Here is a 20,374-nt window from a genome sequence, read left to right on the forward strand (position 1 = left end):
TGAGACTGAGCACTAATACTTGGTCTGCAAAAGAGCTTCTGGCACCAAAAGGTGTGGGCCTTTTAATTACATTTTTTTATTAATCAGTTATTAATAACCTAAATTCAACCTGATGCAAAATGAACTGACTTCACTTATTGAATGTTTAGTCAGTTTCTATATAGTGCCAACGATAGCTTTTACTCACAGTTAGCAGCACACACAGCTAAATTGTAGCTTTCTCTTTACAGAAACCAAACATAGCAATCACTGTTTGATATTAAAATGGAACCCACCCCCAATGTGACGGGTGGGTTCCCGACGGTAGCACAGTGTCTGGCAGATGGCTAAATCCACTCAGATTAAAATGGGCATAGCATTCTTTGATTTATTTCTTGTGGATTTATTTGGCTGGAGCTTATGAGCACGGTGTACCCATATTCTGATGGCTGATAGCAAGGTGTACCTAATGAAGTGATGGGTGAGTATATGTGATCTGTTTTCAACAGCACTGGTCTCTACTGACTTGTTAAAAGCTGGTATTGACCCCTCTACCTTAGATTTACCATTAGTAAATAGTAAAACTACCCTTTCAGGTTTTGCTAATCTCACTTTGACCTGGAGACAAAAATAGCCAGAGGTTTAAGAGGTTGCTGAAAGGATGTTTCTTAACAAACTGCACCTCAAGCATTGGAGTTGACTCCTTTCCCTAAACTCACATGTACACAAGCTTTGTTCATTCAGCTTGTTAAATAACCAGCTATTTACCAGTACACCTACTAATCGCATATGCTGGAAGGATTTGATGTTCATTTACCGTCAGAATTTCTCCAGCCTGTTGACGCGTGACCTACCTTTCAAATCTTTTAACAAGGTCTAAAGAATGTGTATGGAGAAAAGAAAGCTCGAATGACACAGAGAACAACAGGGGGATAACAAAACAATACGTGACTATCTAAACGTCTCATGGGGATGAACTCTCTATCAAGTTGCATGGAATGCAAACATTTTAAGTAGAACTGCCTAAGTGATTGCTGGAGCATGTATAAAGCGGAGGTAGTATCACATTATGAAGCCCTTTGGCTATCTGTATTTGATTGTGATTTGGATGTGGAAGCACTGAGAGCAAAAAGAGAGAAAATGAGTGGAAGGTAAGGGAGTCGCAGAGAAGGAGACAGGTAAAAAGACAAATGGAAAGAAGGAGATGCACTGTGCTGAACAACCTGCAGGGTGTAATGTATTCCTTGGAGAGCCATTTATGTAACACAATCATGCAGACACACATGGAGAATGTTATCAATATTGTGTTTCGCAGTGGTAGCTATCATAGCGGTGGGAACCAATTACTCAGCCCAGAGCAGCAAATGTGTGGTCGCAAAAGCAGAGAAAAGCTGCACGGCTCATGAGACTATTGATCAAAACCTGTCGCCCTCACCTTTGTATGTATAGCTTCGGTGTGTTTTCTGTGTGTGCATGTTTTTGCCATTTGCGTTCATGTGTTCATTCGGTGAATGTGTTTGTTCGGGCGAATACGGCACTAGCGAGAGCAGGCGAAGGCGCTGTTTAAAAAATTGGTATCATTTATCTTGGATGTGGTGGAGGGTGTAGGGCGCTGCTGGCGAAGTCTACAAACCTTCCAGCTGATGGTAGAGTGGGCTGGATTTTTAGGATGCATATCCTCTATGCTTCAGTAGCATAACAACAACCAAGACTAGAATACATTTTAATAATTCATTAAATTACCTTTTTTTAAAGGAAAACGTTAGAATTGAACAAATTTTAAAGACTCTTATTTCCAAATGAAGCTAAACTAAAGTTAAAAAGAAAATTGCCGGTGTTGGGCTTGCAAGCTAGTTAGCTATCTAACAGCAAATAGCTATAAAATCGAACTTTTCCCTCTTAGCTAGTTGTTAGCCTCTGTTAGATGTTTTTAGTCACTGTTAGTTGCTGTTAAGCTGTGTTAGTGAAACTATCCGTGAAGTGGCTGTAACATTGTTGAACTCGGAGGCTTAGCAAATTAACTCTTATGTAATCAAACTGTTTATCAAAAGGAAGTGTGATTTTTACAACACTCTAGCTTAAAGTTATCTGGCATAATGTTTATATGCTTGTACCCAGCGGTTGTTGTTGTTTAGCCAGCTGGCTGTAAGCTGCCATGCTGTCGCATGTCTAGTCAGCTGACCATAAGTAACTGTAACAATATCAGAAATAAATCAGTACATTTATGAAATTTTCCATGTTTTAGACTTAAGTTCAGGAACTGATAACATTTTATCCAGGTGCTAGCGGCGTTCTTGCTCTTCTCTACGTTTTTGCATCTTTGGTGACACAAGAAAACATACGTATAAGACTTTATATCATGAGTCTGAAAGAGCAGACACCAATTAAAATTCAGGCCACTCAAAGTCTCCTCCACCTCCACTGCATATGTGGCTGGTCTCTAGCATTAAAAATGGCAGAGGTGCCCAGTCCTACATATTTTCAATGGATTAATTCTACGTTTATGAGACATTGTTTTGTTGTAAGAAGTTATTACACACTAATCAATGTGTATTTATGAGAACAACATTTTTCTATTAAAAAAAACTTAAAAAAAAAAACTAACTGTACCTTTAATAGTCCATTACTTGAATTGAAAAAAGTCTTGTCACATGTTACAATGAAAAAGTACTGTGAATGTGTGCTACATCCAACACTTTGTGACAGCCTCTGACAGCAGTGAACGGGGTCAAAAACATATTTATAGAACTGTCAGTATCCCCAGATCTTCATGGGTCCAATATTAAACAGGCCAAAAATGTTTTTGTTTGGCTAAGCATCCCTCGGTTACTCGTTTAGCCTTTAAGTATTATTCAAGGAAGAAACATCTGGTCTGTCTGCTCACTAAAATACATTTTGGATAAGAACATCAACAAACTGGCAAGCAAATGAGGATCTCTGGGTGAATTTCATATTGTTGCTGGCAAAACTCTGCTTAAATGCTAACATCAAGCACAAAATGTATTCGTTCAAAGACAGCAACTTGAGGTTTATTTTAAGCAACACTGACAACTTGGGCTGTTTTCATTTAAACAAAATGAAAAATAATTTGAAAATGCTTTTCCCCTTAGTGCACCAGGGGATTTCGGAACAGAATTTCTACAAAGGATAAAGCAGATTATAAAGAGGACTTAATTGAATGTATAGAAGAGTATACGCTTTAGCCGGAGCACTGGAAACCAAATTCAGTTTCCAACGGGAAACAGATCCGGACCCAGATCGTCCTTTCATTCGTGTTGATGTATGCAATCGGTCATTCACTCCCCAGACCGCATGTAATTTGATAGGTAGTGATCTCGGATGAACGTCGCCTCTGCCTCTAACAATGATTAAAGTGGAGAGCGCCGTTGTAGTTGCAGCACACTCAGATGATTGACAGAACAATGTCATTCAGACAGTGTGTGTTTGTGTGCATTTTGCTGTGTGTGCGCGCATGAAAAACGACCGCATGCATGCACGAACATTTGCATGGACACGTTTGCTCTGCAAAGTCGCCGTGTGTAGGAGATTTGTGCATGCGTTTGTGCTGGCGTGTTTTTGAAAAGTGTGGGGCATTAATGAGTTCAGATGGCTCTGGTCTTGCGTACTCTTTACCATAAGTCTTGCTCTCTTGCTGTCTCTCTGTTGGTCTGCACCAAGCTCTGTCTGACAGCTTTGACAGCTCGTCAGGTCTACTCCACACACACGCCAATCAAGCCCCATCCAAGCAAATAAGCAATTAATCATTAGCATCCACAAGCAGCCGACGCAGAGGGAAGTGAGGAGGAGGAGGAGGAGGAGGAGGAGGAGAAGAAGGGCGAGGCCACGGAGAAGAAAGGGGGTATCAGGGTTCATTTGGGTTCAACTGTGACCACACCCTCTTCACACACACACACAGACACACATCAGTGCACACAGTTACAATGTGAATTCTGCGGTGGTGACTGTATAACAAGGGGATTATCTTCTTAAAAAGTCAAAGGACAAATTATGGAAATGAACATAGGACGGGGAAAAAAAACAACTGGGCAGCATCTGTTGACTTACAAAACAAACTATTGTCCCTATTAGGTTTTCCCTTCCACTCACAGTAATGGCGTTTAGATGATTAGTCTGCGGTTGGAACGATTAAAAGGGGCGTACGGGACAGGGTGTGCGTAATTCTGGTGGAAGACAAACTGGCTGTTATTTACTTTGACAAATGAGCCTTTTAACCTCGAAATTAAAATAATGTTAATGTAAAAAAAAGTGTTGCAGTTACAGTTTTAAACTTGTGATCTTAGTGCTGTTTCTAGTATTATTATTTTACAACCTTTTCTTCTGGGTATCAAATTAGTATATTCCAGTCCCATTCCATTACCTTCTCACAAAATTTTGCCAATTATGGCAAATGGTTGCAATTTAAAGTAGATAGACCTTGACTGGACAATTGACTTGTTACAGCAAAGTCAGCAGCAAGCGGCACTCTGTAAAGTCACTCCCGGCCCCAGTCGAACACATAACGCCTCTGTTTTTATTTTTTTCAACAGCAGTGTCAGTTGGTATCGATCAGTTAATTGAGAGCTTTAAGTTACTGAGCTTTGGAAGTGCTTTGGTAGTTTGCTTATGAAAGCAGCTGAAGTCCTGCTATTAGTAGACATCTGCCTTGGGTGTGTCTGGGTTTTACTACCCTCAGCAATTCTGCAGTGTGTTTTATAGCCTGTGTCATTTCCTCTGTCAGTTTACTTACTGCTAGATCGAGATGAGATATTTTAGCGATACTGACTACCCTTTCTGTTTCATCAAGCCGTCCTGAAGAGCTGATTACCCTACTTGCTTACTGCAGATCTTTGTCAGGTAAACCTCCAAGCCCCCTGCAGATAAGGTCACATATCAAATTACATCCAGGATGCCTCCATATAATCCTACCGGGGATTAGATTATGACAGAAGAGGGAAATGATTTTTGCTGTTGTGGCTGGTGGTGGTGGTTAAGTTAATATTGTAGCTTGGAGATGAGGGCTTGTAGCTGTATTACATCCTAGAAGGCTATAGCTGGAAAGTGTTCATCTGCCTTTATGTGAAAATATTAAGGTTTAAATAATTGAGCATGGGCCCAGCCTCGAATCAGACACAATAAAGGCTAAAAAAATACACACACACATGAGATATGTAAGAAACCTGCCCCTACAGATAAATAACCACTCAGCATGAAATATGCACTATTACTTTGTTATGTGCACACACACACACACACACACACACACTCACATATATGTATATATAAGCGACCCTATATGACTCTCTACCATCCTGCAGCTCATGAATAAATAAGTGAGCCTGGTGATTGCACCAATGCACCCTTCAATGTGACAAGTTGTGATAGCTAGGTTGTAACAATGACTCTGTGCTTCCCCCTAACCGCCTAACCACGACCACTTCTTGAGCAATGCCCTTCAGCTAATTCAGCTACCGAGGCTGTATGATAGACACGGAGTGAGATAGAGGGAACAAAACTGAGAGTCTAAAAAAAATGTTAGGAAAACGTAGCAAAGAGAAAGAAGATGCAGTGGACTGAGTGATTTCCTCTTCTCTCCCAGGGGTCCACTTGGGATTTCTGCACGGATCAGTAGCATCGCCGCATGTCTGCACGTGTGCACGCAGCCTGTGTTTGCAGCCAAGCAGCAACTGATATACACTGATTGCGTTTCATTTGTGTTACTTTTCCTCAAACTTAACATCCAGTCTCACCTCAGCCCAATGGCGGGGTGTCTCCCAAAGGTGCAGACAGATGATAGCGGGCTCTGCCTTCACTGAACTGTAACAGCTCCAAATTGTTTATATAGGTATATCTACTCCATCACCTGGCTGGTGGAGACACACACACATGCATGAAAAGACAGTGGCATGCAAAGAATGAAGCTATGACAGACAGGGAGGTGGTCTGGTGTTGATACTGGATGCACCACGATGAAGGTGGCAGATAAGGTTTGACATTTCTGATCTGACATGCAGTATAGCCACATTCCTATCAGACAGCAGTGGTCTATTAGGAACTTTACACAATAAAGATAAGATGATGTGTGTAAATGATTGACGTGTATTCTAGCCTGTTTTTCAAATTGAACCACATGTCAGACTTCAACAGGAACCCAATTAGTTACTCAAAATAGATATTGTTTTGTAACTTTATACTTACTTTGTTAATTACTGAGATCTGCGAGCAGTCAGATATCAAGTTTGCTGTTAAAACTCGTGTTAATACTGGTGCATGCTGGTAGCAAAGCATTTTATTTAACAGGAGTTCTTTGTAATGGCCAACAGGGGGCACCTCCTCTGGTTGCGATAAGAAGTCTGATTGTATAAAAGTCTAAGGGAAAATGACCCTTTGATCCTATTAAAAATTGTGGTAGCCAAAAATTTCATCAGTGGTTGACATCACAGCAGCTGTGTGGATCTTTTATATACAGACTATCATTCTACATGATCTCAAAGTCATTAAAAAAAAAAAAACTCAACATAAAGAGACAAGTTTACTTTTTGAAACCTTTTCATTCATTGTGTTGGAACCATTTGTGGTGCTGAACTTGGCTGTGTAAACTGCAACTGACAGAAGTGAGAAGAAAATTGGAGCTCGGTTCACACTCTAGTTATTTTCACACCTCTGCATGACCAGTCACCACAGAAGTGGCCCTGCTTGTCAAACTGTTGGCTTTGAAAATGTAGGAAAAATATTGCATGCCTGAGACACTTTGGTAGGTACTCATGGTAGGAACTTGGATAAGGCAGTGCAGTGGCTCAAAGGTATTTTGGAAATAAGTCAGACGCTGATTTTTGATATTATTTTGAGGAGAATTACCAAAACACTAAATCGTGATAAACTGGTTTAGATGGTTTAATACCACTGCAATTCAGACCACCAAAATAAATAAAATAGGCACATAATTATAATTTTTAAACAAAACCATTTTCTTGTAAATTATTATATTAATAATCAGTAACTTGATACAGTCCACTGTATCAAAGCCTGTGTTGATGTCTGATGTTGAAATACACCACAAAGAGCATAGAGGTTTAGCCATTAGATGTAACGTGTTGTAGTTCATCACAGAAAAAGTTTGTTTGCATATATAACTGAAACATGTAATGTTGGACTCAAGTTAGATAGTAATACAGACGCAGTCTTATTGTTCAATAGGTATTAACATAATGCAGACTTTTACTCGTATTTTTTGAGTTATTTTGTTTTTAGGAGTTCTCTGGGTTGACTTTGACATGGAAAAATGGTCCAGTTTACCCTCCTCAGGAAAGGGTCACTGGGATTCAACCCTTAAGTCAGGTCAGGGACAGAGACTCTTAGGGTGAGTGTCTAATGACCATGCCTAGCCTGAAGAAGCTACATGGGTCCACCCTCTTGTGGGTCTACCACATAGTAGGGGCCATAGGGGTACGGTGTCTTGTGGACCAGGTGGTGATCAGGAGCAAACATCTTGTCACTCCAATCCCTGACTTCCAAAACTTGCTTGTGGTACTTCTGTTGGGTTCATCAGGTAGTAGCACGCAAGTAGCACTGGAGCAGTTCACGGCTAAGTCTGGAGCGCCCTAAGTTGAAGAGTTCACGTATGTTGTTCATGAATGAAGGAAGAGCGGAGCGTGAGATTGACAGATGAATTAGGGGTACTGATCTGCTTTGGTGGAGAGCTGAGCATAAAAACGAAGCTGTCAGTTTGTCAGTCAGTCTGTATTCACAACCTTGACCCATAGTCATGAGCTCTGGGTAGTGACAGATACAAGCAGAAATGAGTTTGATTTAAAGTTTTCTTTCCAAGGGTGGCTGGGCTCTCCCTCAAGATAGGGTAAAGAGCCATTAAATAGGGGGTTGGAGTAGAATTGGTTCTAGCATCTGACTAGTCTGCCTCCTGGATGAAGTGTTTTAGGCATGACCTTTCTAGGAAGAGGCCTCCCACCCAGGGTTTGCTGGAGAGATTACATCTTTCAGCTGGCTTGCGAATGACTCAGCATCCCTGGACTCTTTGCTTAGACTACTTGGCTTCATGACCAGAAACCAAGATCAACGGTAGAAAATTGATAAACGATTTGTGTTTTAATTTTGGATTTTGTGGGCTTGATTGAGATGATCTGCTGGCATTTCTCTGAGCTGCTGTCTCTGAGCGCAGGAGCCTCTTTACTGACTTTACCTGTAAAAGTGGATGTAAATGATGACAAAGAAAATAGGAAGAAAATTTTTATGCACCAAAATAATCCTATAACAGGCACTGGTGAGGTTATCTCAACGGAAATGTGAATTTCAATGTAATATCAAAGGTCAGTTAATCTGTTATCAGAACAAGATAAAATCTCAATTATGTGTTGAGTCAACCTACTCTATGAGGAAACTAGTAATTTGACTAGTAATTACATATATATACATATATATATATATATCCATCCATCCATTCACTTCCGCTTATCCTTGTCAGTTGTCACACACACACACACATATATATATGTATGTGTATATATATATATATATATATATATATATATATATATATATATATATATATATATGTATGTGTGTGTGTGTGTGTGTGTGTGTGTGTGTGTGTCACCTCACGCTGTACAAAGTTTATATTTGCCTGGGTGGCTCCACGTTCCAAAGGCTCAGTGACAACGAAGTTGTCAAATGAAGGTTACGACACCATATCTGAGTTATGCTTGTGTTTTCACTCAGTACTCCAGCTATGACGCATCTACGTTACCTTTAGCCTTCAACTTCCTATCTGCATCTCAGCCATTCAGGAGACGCACCGTCATGATGTGACGCCACAGTAAGTGCAAAGATCAGCTCAAAACCCACGTGATAACAAGGGACAAAACAAGAAATACAATGTTTTGGTAAAATTCGGTATGATCATCCACCTAAAATTTTACAAAATTGTGGCCACCTTCTCGGTCTGCATTTTGTCCCCTTCTCTCCTTACTACAATAATCCTTCCATTTGTTTTTTCTTCTGCCTCCACTCTATCTGCTTTTTCCTTCAACTCCCCCGAGCAAAGGGGACAGCTGCTTATCCCTGATAAACGCCTGGCATTTGGCACGGCAAGACAAGGGAGAGAGGGATTGAGGAGGAACGGGGGCAGGGCTGGGTTGGGTTGTCAGGGGGTGGGGGTGATGGGGGTGGCCACATCGATGGAGACGGCAAGGAGTGAAAAAGGCAGTGAGGATTAAAGAGCAGGGTTTTTTGGCAGCGGCCACTGTAGAAGTGTAGAGGAGGGGAGAAGATGAGGTCTAATCGTGACCTAGATTCCAAGACGCCCAGACATAATAGGCAAGGCCTAATTCAACGTGAACCCCCTCACCCCTTCCGCCCCCTCCTACCCTCCACCTCAGTCAAAACAATAACAGACAGGAGAGGAGCTGCAGGAGGAGAGGGGCCCAGTGTGGGGACGGTTCCAGCCCACTACCCTCACCTCCCAAACCGTGGACAACATGTAGCCTCCTCTATATCTAACACTAGGCAGCTGCACGCAATGTTGGCCCCCAAACCGCTGGAAATTCTTGGAAAGAGAACCTAAGGAATGCCAGGGTAATGTTTGGATAAACTTCTGCTGGGGTCTTTTGAACAGACTCCTTTATTAGCTTGTGGATTGTTTCCTTTTGCCAGAAGAAAGACAAAAGCCTGCAGTTGCAAAGTGGTTTTTCTGTGAGTGTGGGAAGTGTGTGCCTATGTGTGTTTTCAATCAAAATGTGATGAATATGAAATTACTTCACACAAAGAGTTTGACCTTTGGGGAGATATTCTCACACTATGAGCGATCATTATGAAACATCAACCATTTAGGTATGTCTGAGACGGTTTCTTGTCCAGGACTAGAACTCAGTTACCTTGAGTCTCTGCAGGTTTCCCAATGGTCAAGGCAGAAGGCCCTCCTCCTCCTCCTCGAATGTGGTTTTTCCAGAGGTTTCTTCCCCTTAAAATAGGACCGTTGCTCAGCAGAGACTGTTATGATTGTCAGGTTTTTCTCTACAGTGCTTAGAGATGACTATTGTTGCAAATGAAACTGATATTCAACAGCTTTTCCTTATTTTCTGTCATACAAAAAACAATATTTGTCGCTACGTCTTATTAAACATGGCTAAAAGTTCAAAAAATAATGTGATAGTAATCCCTATGATCCACAAACAAGCTTTACACTCCTCTAAATCTACAGGTTTTTTTTTTTTACTGCTATATGAGATCAAAAACAGAGGATCTTCTTCTTCTGGCTAGTTCTGTTAGTGATTGTCAAAGTGGATCATCTGCCTCCATCTTACCCTGTGCATGTCATCCTCTTCTCTGCATGCCCTGCTTCACTACATCCCCAACCCTCCTCTGTAGTCTTCCTCTAGTTCTCCTGCCTGGCAGCTCCATCTTCAACATCATTTATCCAAAATATCCACTATCCCTCCTCTGCGCATGTTCAAACAATCTCTAACTTTGTCTTTAATGCAGCCCTGCACTTCTGTCTCCTGTCTTTTTTGGAGCCATAGTCTCCAAACCATCCATCATATCTTCATGGCTTCTGTCAGAAATCACCCCTGATTTCTAATCATCTAATGCCTGCACTCTTGTTTTTAATTTCTCTGCATTGTTCATTGCTTTGGATGGGTCACCCAAGGTATTTAAACTTCATTTTCACTGCCTTGCCTGTCTCACTATCATTCATGCAGGTTCCTTAGCTCCTCATCTCTCCATACCACAGGTATGTCATCGGGACCAGCTGTTGTTCCACTCTTCATTTTTCCCATTTATGAATGTCAAGGTTTTTGTCTCTACATCAGGTTTATAGTCTAGTTTTGTCTGTATCTGTCTCACTCTGTTTTTCCTCTCTGCCGTTATTATCCTCAGTCATTGCATCTCATCTTGTACCTGTTACCTTGGTTGCAGAATCAGACCGAGACAGACGTTGCAATGTGAGATGTCTCAGTGGGCCATGTCATGTGACCCTAGAGTGTTTTCCTTGTTAACTCTTTATTCATGCAGTTAGATTTAGAGCCTGTGGTGCATGTTAAACTCTAAATAGATTAATTGAAGAAGACCATCTTGTTTTTGATTTTCTGAATTATGAAAAAACAAATTAAACTAATTACCTTTTTTTGTTTTTATGAAGCAGGTTGTTTACTGATTGCAGGGATGGCACTTTCAAGTGTCCATGGCTGAAACATCAAACCCGAAGTTGTAAACACATTGCATGGTATCTTTGCCATACAATGTGTTACACAAAGGAAGACTTTGTTTAGATATGTTGGGGATTTATAGCCTTTATTGAGATAGGACAGCAGAGAAAAAAAGAGGAAAGCTGTGAGCAAGGGAAGACACACAAGAAGCAACCTTGGCAGAAATTCAAACTCAGGTCTTGCCAATAGCGTTATGGGATATGGGTTACCTGCTCAGCTGAGTGAGCTATACCAGTGCCCAATAAATCCAGATGTCCCTGCTGAAGGCCACAGGCCAAAACACGTTGGTCAAATAAGAAAGAGATAATTTAGTAGCATGTTACAGTAAAAGAGATAAGATAAGATATGATAAACCTTTATTAGTCCCACATGTGGGAAATTTGTTGTGACACAACAGAAAGTGGACAGTGGAAAGTTGCAGCAGCAAAAATTAAGAAAAACAATTGAATAGGATAATATAAAAAGAATAACATACTATTTACAATAGAATAAAATACTACGTTGCCAGAAAAAAAAATTACACTGAGTGTTATTGCGCATATGTGGATGTGTGTGTTTGGTCAGCTGAGAAAGTCTTTGTTGTGGAATTTGACAGCAGTAGGAAGGAAAGACCTCCGTCCCACATCGTGGGTGCCACCATTCTCCTGTCACTCACCACCTCCACTGGGTCCAGAGGGCATCCTAGAACAGAGCTCGCCCTCCGGATCAGCCTGTTCGGTCTCTTCCTGTTCCCAGCAGAGATGCTGCTGGCCCAGCGTGGGCCCCTCACTCCAAAAGACCTGAGCATCCGCAGCAGGTACAGCCTGCTCTGTCCTTTTCTGTAGAGAGCATCTGAGTTGTCAGTCCAGTCCAGTTTATTGTTCAGATGAACACCAAGGTACCTGTAGCTATCCACAGCCTCAATGTCCATACCTTGGATGTTTATTGGTTGCAGTGGAGGATGTTTGTGCCTGCGGAAGTCTACCACCAGCTCCTTGGTTTTTTACAATGTTGATCTGGAGGTAGTTCTGCTGGCACCAGTCCACAAAGTCATGGGTCAGTTCTCTGTACTCCTTGTCATCCCCATTTGTGATGAAGCCGACTGTTGCAGAGTCATCAGAGAACTTCTGCAGGAAGCACCGTGTGGAGTTGTGGGAAAGGTCTGCAGTGTAGATGGTGAAGAGGAACAGAGCCAGAACCGTTCCCTGTAGGACCCCCGTACTGCAGACGACCCTGTTCAACACACAGCCATGAGTTCTCACGTACTGTGGTCGGTTGGTGAGGTAGTCCAGCATCCATGTGGTGAGGTGATGGTGCACTCCTGGGTTCCCCAGCTTGTTTTTCAGGACTGTGGGAAGAATGATGTTAAAGGCACTGGAAAAATCAAAAAGCATGATTCTCACAGTGCTCCCAGCGATCTTCAGGTGAGAGAGGGAACGATGTAGGAGGTGAACGACGGCATTATCCACTCCAGTGCCAGGCTGGTAGCTCACCAGGGACCAAAGCTGAGCCAGGACCAGCCGCTCCAGGGTCTTGATCAGGTGGGATGTCAGAGCCAATGACCTGTAGCTGTTGAGGTCCTTGGGGCGTGGAGTCTGATCACTTGTACCACATAAACGGTTTTCCAGAGCTGCAAAACTCTCCCCAGCTTTAGTCTCAGGTTGAAGATGTCCTCCATCACCCCACACAGTTGATCTGCGCTGGACCTGACAGCCCTTGAGCTGATGCCATCTGGATCTGCTGCCTACTTGGCTTTAATCCTCCTCAGTTTCCTCCTTTCCAAAACAACTGCTGTACAATGCCGTCCGTTGTCTTAGTTGAATTGGTCACATGACTGCATTGTATGATTAAAATGCATCATCGTTTTCGAAACGCTCCGTTTTTGCAGTCCACACTGCGACGTGAAAAATGTGTTTTCAAATTTATACACTTTGGAGAGCGGTTTCAAAAAGCTCAGTTTTCCTTGACCAAAATCACAATCGCAGTTTGGATGGAAGGCCAAAACGGAGAAAAAAGATGCGTTTTCAAACAAAAACGTATTAGTGTGGACATGGCCAGAGACAGGCTGTTTGGATGTGTGCTGGATGCTGTGGTTAGGGGTGGGGAGTCGTGAACAGGGTGAATAGAGGAGGTGTTAAGTGGCTGAGGTGTCAGAGGCAGTGGGTTAACATTTTTAACATGTCAGTTATGTCAGTAATCTTGATTTTACTGTTTCCACTCTGACTACACAAGAAATCTTTCAAAACCCAGCCTTCATGGTGATCTGCTGGATAAGCTATGTGATCTTGGCTTTCTGCAAGGACCAAGCCTCTGCTCAAGGTACAGCAGATTAGCATGCTAACTTCAGTAGATAGCTCTGCAAACAGATACACAGAGATCTTTGCCATAGCTGTAAATTCTGCTCATTATACTGAAAATGGTATTTGTTTATTTATTCTAACTTACTTCCCTAAAAAACCTAATTTTAAGGCAGTGGTAGGCAATTTGCCTAATCTCCACAACCCACTGACATTTCACTCTTATGACTGTGCTTGATTACCTTATTTGGTCAGATGCTGCTCATGGCATCCTGAACCAAAATGTTGGTTATTGGCTAAAAACAGGCGGATCACAAGAATATTTGAAAAAACCAAGGTCAGTGGGTTGGTTTGGGTAAAGCAGAATTTGGTTGTGAGTCAGGGATGGGGAGTTAGTGAGTGCAAGAGTGGGAGGATTGTGGGTTGGCTGCGCAGAGAGAAAGCAGTAGAGAGAGAATGATGGAGGCTCATCCCATAGCCACCAGCGACAGTGACCAGTCGCTGGATTGCAATCTGCAATCATTCCAAATAGATGCTGTGCATCCATAATAAGCATTTTGCGCTCATGCAAAGTTACAATTTGCACCTAAATACCACCTCTGGACCATGTGGTGGTGTATTTTTGACTTTTGGCTTCATACGGGCTAAATGGTAAAAAAAAAAAATCTATGTCTATATAAAAGGGAAGAGATGAAGTTCTTTTCAGTGAGTTTTGACAGACACATTTCTGAAATACTGATTTAAAAACAGCAAACCAGTAAAATAAACCAGTGCCTGTTGATTCCCAAACATTCCCAGCAGCAATCGGTAGTTGTACATTGGTTGCCACAGAGCGCAATAGAGCCATTATGCAACAGGGAGTAAGGCTCTATTGAAAAATATAGGAGAGTAAAAATAAAAAAAGGCAGAAAGGTCCCATGAGGAGAGCTAAGAGAATCTGCCAAGCTGGCTGGTACAAAGAAAACATACAATTACCCGAGCTACTTATGTGTTCACTAAGAGCCAAGTGATTGTAGGTGTTCTCTCAAACAGCAAAATCTTTGACAGTCATCCACTCTAACAGCCTGTGGCTTCAGCTCTAAATCTAGCTGAACGGCAACTGATTTATACCAAAGTGCTAAATATAACACAACTCAGCCAGGATATAAATAATCATAGCGACTAATGTCAGGGGCACTTCCTCCCTTTGTTCCACGTAGTGAGAGGCCTGTGTGTAAAAATAAAAGAGAGAGTGGGAGAGGGAAAGGAAAAGGGAGGGTGGGATTGCATTAAATAAAGAGGTGAGTGAGAGACAGAGACAGTGTGGGTTGTGATAAAGAAAGAGTGTGAGGTGCACTGTTGATGAGGATTTGGTCCTGCTATGGACATGAGGAATGTGCCAACTTTTCCCTGAGATAAAGAGACAAGGAGCTTAGGGCTAACGAGGACAGGAGGATGCTTTAATTACACAAGACCAACAAAAGCCAAGGAAGCTTGGATGGTGGGTTGTGGTGGCGCGTGTTTCCATTGGCAGAGGGAGTAAGAGGAGTCTGCACCTGCACTGTTGGGCTAAAACTGACAATCCGACCCATCATGTTGAGCATGTATTTACTCAGCTGGAAACGAGCATTTGTGAAGCTAAATACCAAATATAATGGAGAATATATCCAGTACACGGCTAATCCAGCCAAGTTTTATGTCACCGATGGCCAGTCAAAACTGGCAATAACCTGAAGGAATTCAGCTGACAACTTAATCAGATCTGATTTGAAACTGCGCAGCTTTGATGACAAATATAGCATCACAAAATACCAACCATGTCTAAAAATAGGACTCCACTGACTGCTCAAAATCAAAAGTGCAATCTTTGAAATGACACTTGATAGCGATTTTTTTAAACTAAACTGGGCCATCATTTGCAGCTAATTAAAGCTCACTCTGTGTGGGAATAAAAAACGATTTCATTTCTGCAAATGGCGCGTTGGTTTTTGTTTTTTTTTTCCAAAGAGTCGACTTTGATCTATTTGGGACACTTGGAAGCGGCTCAGGTCTGTGACATGGATTGACATGGGGTTAGAGTGGACTCTCTTATTACAGGGCTTGCAGAGGTTGTTATTGGCTAAACATTGGTTGGTGGTGGTACGTTGAATAATGGATGACTGGCCCCATGTTCTTTTTTCGAGGTAAAATGGGCACCTAGCAAATGAGGGGCTGGTCAGCGCTTGTGGCCTCGCTGACATATGATACAACACTGCAGACGTCACTAGCACACACGCACACATTAAAAGGGGGACTGTATTAGAAGCCCACATGCACACACACACGCACAGACAGCCACAGTATAAAGAGATATCCACACAGGCCTAATTGACGATCACTGGTTGACATACAGCAACAGGTGCGCCTGTGTGCGTGTTCATCTGTAATGGAAACCGAGGCTGCTCTTTAACCATAACTACTGCATGCATGAGCCCTTTCCCCCCACCCGTGGATTAGCTTTAAAACGGGAGAGCAGGGGGACTGCTCGGTTAGCGTAGAGGATAAACCTCCACCACATGAAGGGAAGAGAAAATATCCAGTTTCCTCAAAGAGCACAAAGACCAAAATTAACATCTGGCTTCATGAGTGCTTTAAATATTCCATACAGGCATTTGGGGGCATATACACACAGGCTATGATTGTATTTGTCATTTTAGGCATTGTACTAACAAATATTCACAAAGCAGTTCATACTCAGAGGCCCTCTGCAAGACGGTTTATTGCTAAAGAACACGTCTGCTGCTGAGATCAAACTGTCGACCTTCTGGGCCTGGGCCAATCTCGGTAACTCTTCTCTAGCCTTGTTTCATCAGCGTTTTGTCAGGTGATAATGACAGGCGGGATCTTGCGTAAGCTGAGAAGCCAGGTTACGGCCAGGCACTTGTGCTGATGTACGTCTTGAAACACAGCCAGTATAACCTGAAACTTTGGGTATGTGAAAGCTCTGCAATCCCGCCAGGACACCCTGTCCCCCAGTTTTACAAACCATGGACTCGGAGTGAAGGTTACACTTGGCATGGTGCATTAAAATCAATCTAGGAGCAGCTTACGATTTTGGTGAATGCAAAATATAAAATGAGAACATCAATATCAGTCTTTTCATTTAATAAGCGTAACTAAAACTAGCGTTTTCAGTCGTTTTCACAGAGTTGTGTGTCCACATTGAAACGTCCGAAAACGCTTACGTTCCAGTACTGGAAGACGATTTGACCTGCCTCATTTCTGTCTGCCGATTATTTACTTTTTGGCTCTTTGAAATGTTGCGACAAAATGTTGAGGAAAAGCACCAAGTTTTTTAGATGGACTAACAATGAGGTGGAGTTGTTCCTGCGAGTACAAAGTACAAAGTTGCAAAAGCGAGTGAGAATTAATGAATTTGAAAAGCTATCTGGAGCATGTACAAACTGATATTAATCTTTAATAGGGCTGTCAAAATTGAGCGCAAACAAAACAACTCCTGTATAATGCCCTCCGCTATCTTAGTTTAATTGGTCACATGACTGCATCACGTGACTAAAATGTGTCATAGTTTTCGAAAAGGCTCCGGGTTCGCTGTCCACACTGCGAGGCGAAAACGGCGTTTTCAAATGTATCCGCTTTGGAGAACGTTTTCAAAACGCTGGGTTTTCCTTGAACAAAAACACCGTCTCAGTGTGGATGGAAGACCAAAACGGAGAGAAAAAGATGCGTTTTCAAACAAAAACGTATTAGTGTGGCCTAAGGGGATGCCACCAGTTTTACATATCAAAGTCAGGGGTGCTGAAAAGTGTTAAATCCAAATCAGCGGGGCCATAGCTGGACTGGCCATCGGGCATACCGGACATTTGCCCGGTGGGCCGCTGGCAATTTTTTGTTTTTATGGGCCGATCGATTTTTTTTTTTTTGGAAGGGTATAAATAATGAAAGGTGTTGGATTGGCCAATTGGTCATGATCGACTCTGGGCTGGACCAATTACAGCTGAGGAGGTCGGATGCACCCTCCCCCTTGTTTAGCAATCTTATAGACGAACTAAAGAAAATGGAGAACAAAAAAAAAAAAAGGAGGTGCAGAAAAAATTAGGGCCAAAAAGAAACAAGCCCTTCAGGCAGACGCTGCCAAATGTGTAAAAATAACTGAATTGTTTGGCGGTAGCTATGGCATAGCTTCCACAGATTTAGCAACATCAGCAAGTGGTGGAGGCCAGCAGGTGGATAAGGGAAAGGGGAGGGAAGAGGAGGAGAGACCCGAGGCGGCCGCCGGTCATAGTGGCAGAGGAACTGAACTTCAGGTAAGAAGTTATGACCTGCTGTCTATCTGTGTCAGATATAAACCAAGTTTAGTTGTAGTTTGTTTTCGTTGTGCTGACTTTTTACAGTCGCTTAGAATAACTGGTACTGCGTACTAGCTAGCATGACGGAGTTTATATACTGCTGGGCAGGTGCTATGAAGTTACTGATAGTAAATTTTATTTTATGCTTAAGGTTAGTTTCTCAAACTCCTCAAAATCTTAACAAATTGTGCCAATCCTTACATGTTGCACCAGGCTGATTTATCATCAAAAGTGGAGAAGTCTGTGACAGAGGAGACAGAAGAGCAGCAGAGAGAGATGGAGCAAGAGAGAGAAATAAAAGAGCAGGAGAGAGAGATGGAGAGATGACTTTATGTCATCCATGAGGGATGCATTTGACATATGTTTCACATATTATAGCCCAACAAGTTACTTATAGCAATTTAAATACGAGCAATCACTTTTTAGCACAACACCGGCTAGTGCAGTTAATAATACAACAGCTTCTTGCCATTTTTTGTTTTTCTTTTTATCGCTGTGTAACTGAGTTCAATTGAAAGCCTGCATGCGCTAGTACCCCTTGCCACAAGTTCCCAGAATCCTTTGCGGTTTTACCCCTGAATGACGTCACATTTTTGGTGGGCCGGTCTCTAGTCAAAATGCCCGGGTCGATTTTTTTGTCCCAGTCCAGCCCAGAGTGGGGCAGTGTACAAGAGAAGTGAAGAAGAGAGTAGGGTTTCCAACTGTGCCGTTTTAGCTGGGACATCCCATATAAGCAAAATTGGTTTTTCCCTTATTCTACCTTAAATGTCACGTTTATTGACTCTTACCCGCAATTTTACAAACAGTACATGTTTACACTATGCTCAGCTGGTTGTTCTCCACATATATTGACAAACAATTTAGATAATTTGGTTAAATTGGATTCATCACTCACTCTTGTAACTAATTTTCAGTCCACGTCTACCTGAGCCTTTCCTTCCTGCATCCCTACCATAAGAATGAGGGTAGGGTCTTTGCTTTATTTTTTCTTGTTTCTTAAGAACATGACTTTCAGATACTTTTCATATGCTGTAGATGTTTTTTTTAAGGTCTACCACATCTTTTGTCCACTACGTGTCCAGTTGCCTCAGATTTTTTAAGGACACACTGCACACCATGCCAAGATATGCAAATGCAAATAATCTTGTTGGTACAAAAGTATTTTATGTCTGTCAAACGGTGGTATTTTTGTATATTTAACTGAAGATCTGGAATATATTATATTTTTTTGCAATAAACAATTGTTAGAAAACGTTACTTCAAAAAAACAACAAAAAAACAAAGAAAGTCTTACTCTTTGGAAGCAGGGGTGACTCAAAACTTTTGTACAGTACTGTATCTTTTTGCAAATGTTACTCACTTGGTTAAAACAAATTTTCAACCCTATAAATAAATCTTTCATCATCCCCTTTAGTTGTCCACTGCAGCGGTCCCCAGCCTTTTTTGTGCCACGGACCGGTTTATGTCCGACAATATTTTCACGGACCGGCCTTTCAAGTGTTGCGGATAAGTAGAACAAAATAAAACCAGTACCGGCACTAAAAAAAATGTATTTATTCATAACACACGGGAAAAGACCCAGGTAAACTGAGTGAATGATAAAAACAGATAAAAAACCTGAAAACCATAAATTTCACACCCGAGCCTCAACTCTCGCGGCCTAGTAACAAACGACTCACCGACCGGTACTGCTCCATGGCCCGGGGGTCGGGGACCGCTGGTCTACTGTGGTCCTCCGGGTCTTTCAGTGTTGCTGTGCTGGTCAGTTTATTCCTTCTTTATAAGACTGCAGCAGACTGTCGATTTAGTCACTGTTTAAAATGTTCCTTTTTCTCTGATAAGTGTCTTGGTTTTTGATCCTAATGCTTCATCAATATCTCATTGGACCTCATGTAAACAGTGCCAGTGAACAGCTACCAAACACAAATTCAACACTCCACGTATTTTGAAAAACATATAAACCTAACTGTGACAGAAAAAAAGAAAAAAAAAACTATTTCGATCACCTTAAAGCAGCTGTTATTGTAAGAAATATTGTCTTTAACAACATTACATGAAGTTATAATAGAGGGAAAACCTCTCAATCAAAACATCTCCTATGAGCAAGCACTCGGTGTCAGTGGTGAGGATAAAAAAAACTATCTCTTAGGAGGAAGAAACTTCTGGAAGGAGCGCTTTCAGTAAGCAGGGCTTCTGCCTTGACTGATTGGGGTGAGAGAAAAAATGAAAGAGAAGCAAGAGCATAGACAAAACTACAAACAACAAACATAACAAATCCGGAACGCACTGCTCCAGAGCCGGAGATACCTGCAGAAAGATGCAGTTTTGCCATCACGGTGACGATCAGTCATGAGTTTTTATCAGGCGTTCTGAAAGGGTCAAACGTATCAAATAACAACATTTCCTCCAGCTGACCTGTACTATGTGTTTACACCTAAACAGCGGCACCCTGCCTATTTGCACCTAGACGAACAATGGTTTATGCTCCAAGTCTGTTTTACATTGAAATCAGTAATGGTTCAGGGAAAAGTTCATAAACAGAGCAACAGTGGAAGGAGCAGGAACACTCATTAGA

The 20,374-nt window shown here is 41.9% G+C and overlaps 1 protein-coding gene across 1 annotated transcript in view; it reads left to right on the forward strand.

Moving 5' to 3' along the window:
* The first annotated feature begins 441 nt into the window (after window positions 1–441).
* Window positions 442–20,374, forward strand: part of pim3 (Pim-3 proto-oncogene, serine/threonine kinase) — a 61,844-nt gene continuing 41,911 nt past the window's right edge. The window contains exon 1 of the mRNA XM_082509780.1: window positions 442–460. Coding sequence (XP_082365906.1) covers window positions 457–460 — 4 coding nt within the window. The 5' untranslated portion in view covers window positions 442–456. The remainder of the gene's footprint in view (window positions 461–20,374) is intronic.

This window comes from Aulonocara stuartgranti (assembly GCF_965226115.1).
Source record: "Aulonocara stuartgranti genome assembly, chromosome: 17".
NCBI lineage: Eukaryota > Metazoa > Chordata > Actinopteri > Cichliformes > Cichlidae > Aulonocara > Aulonocara stuartgranti.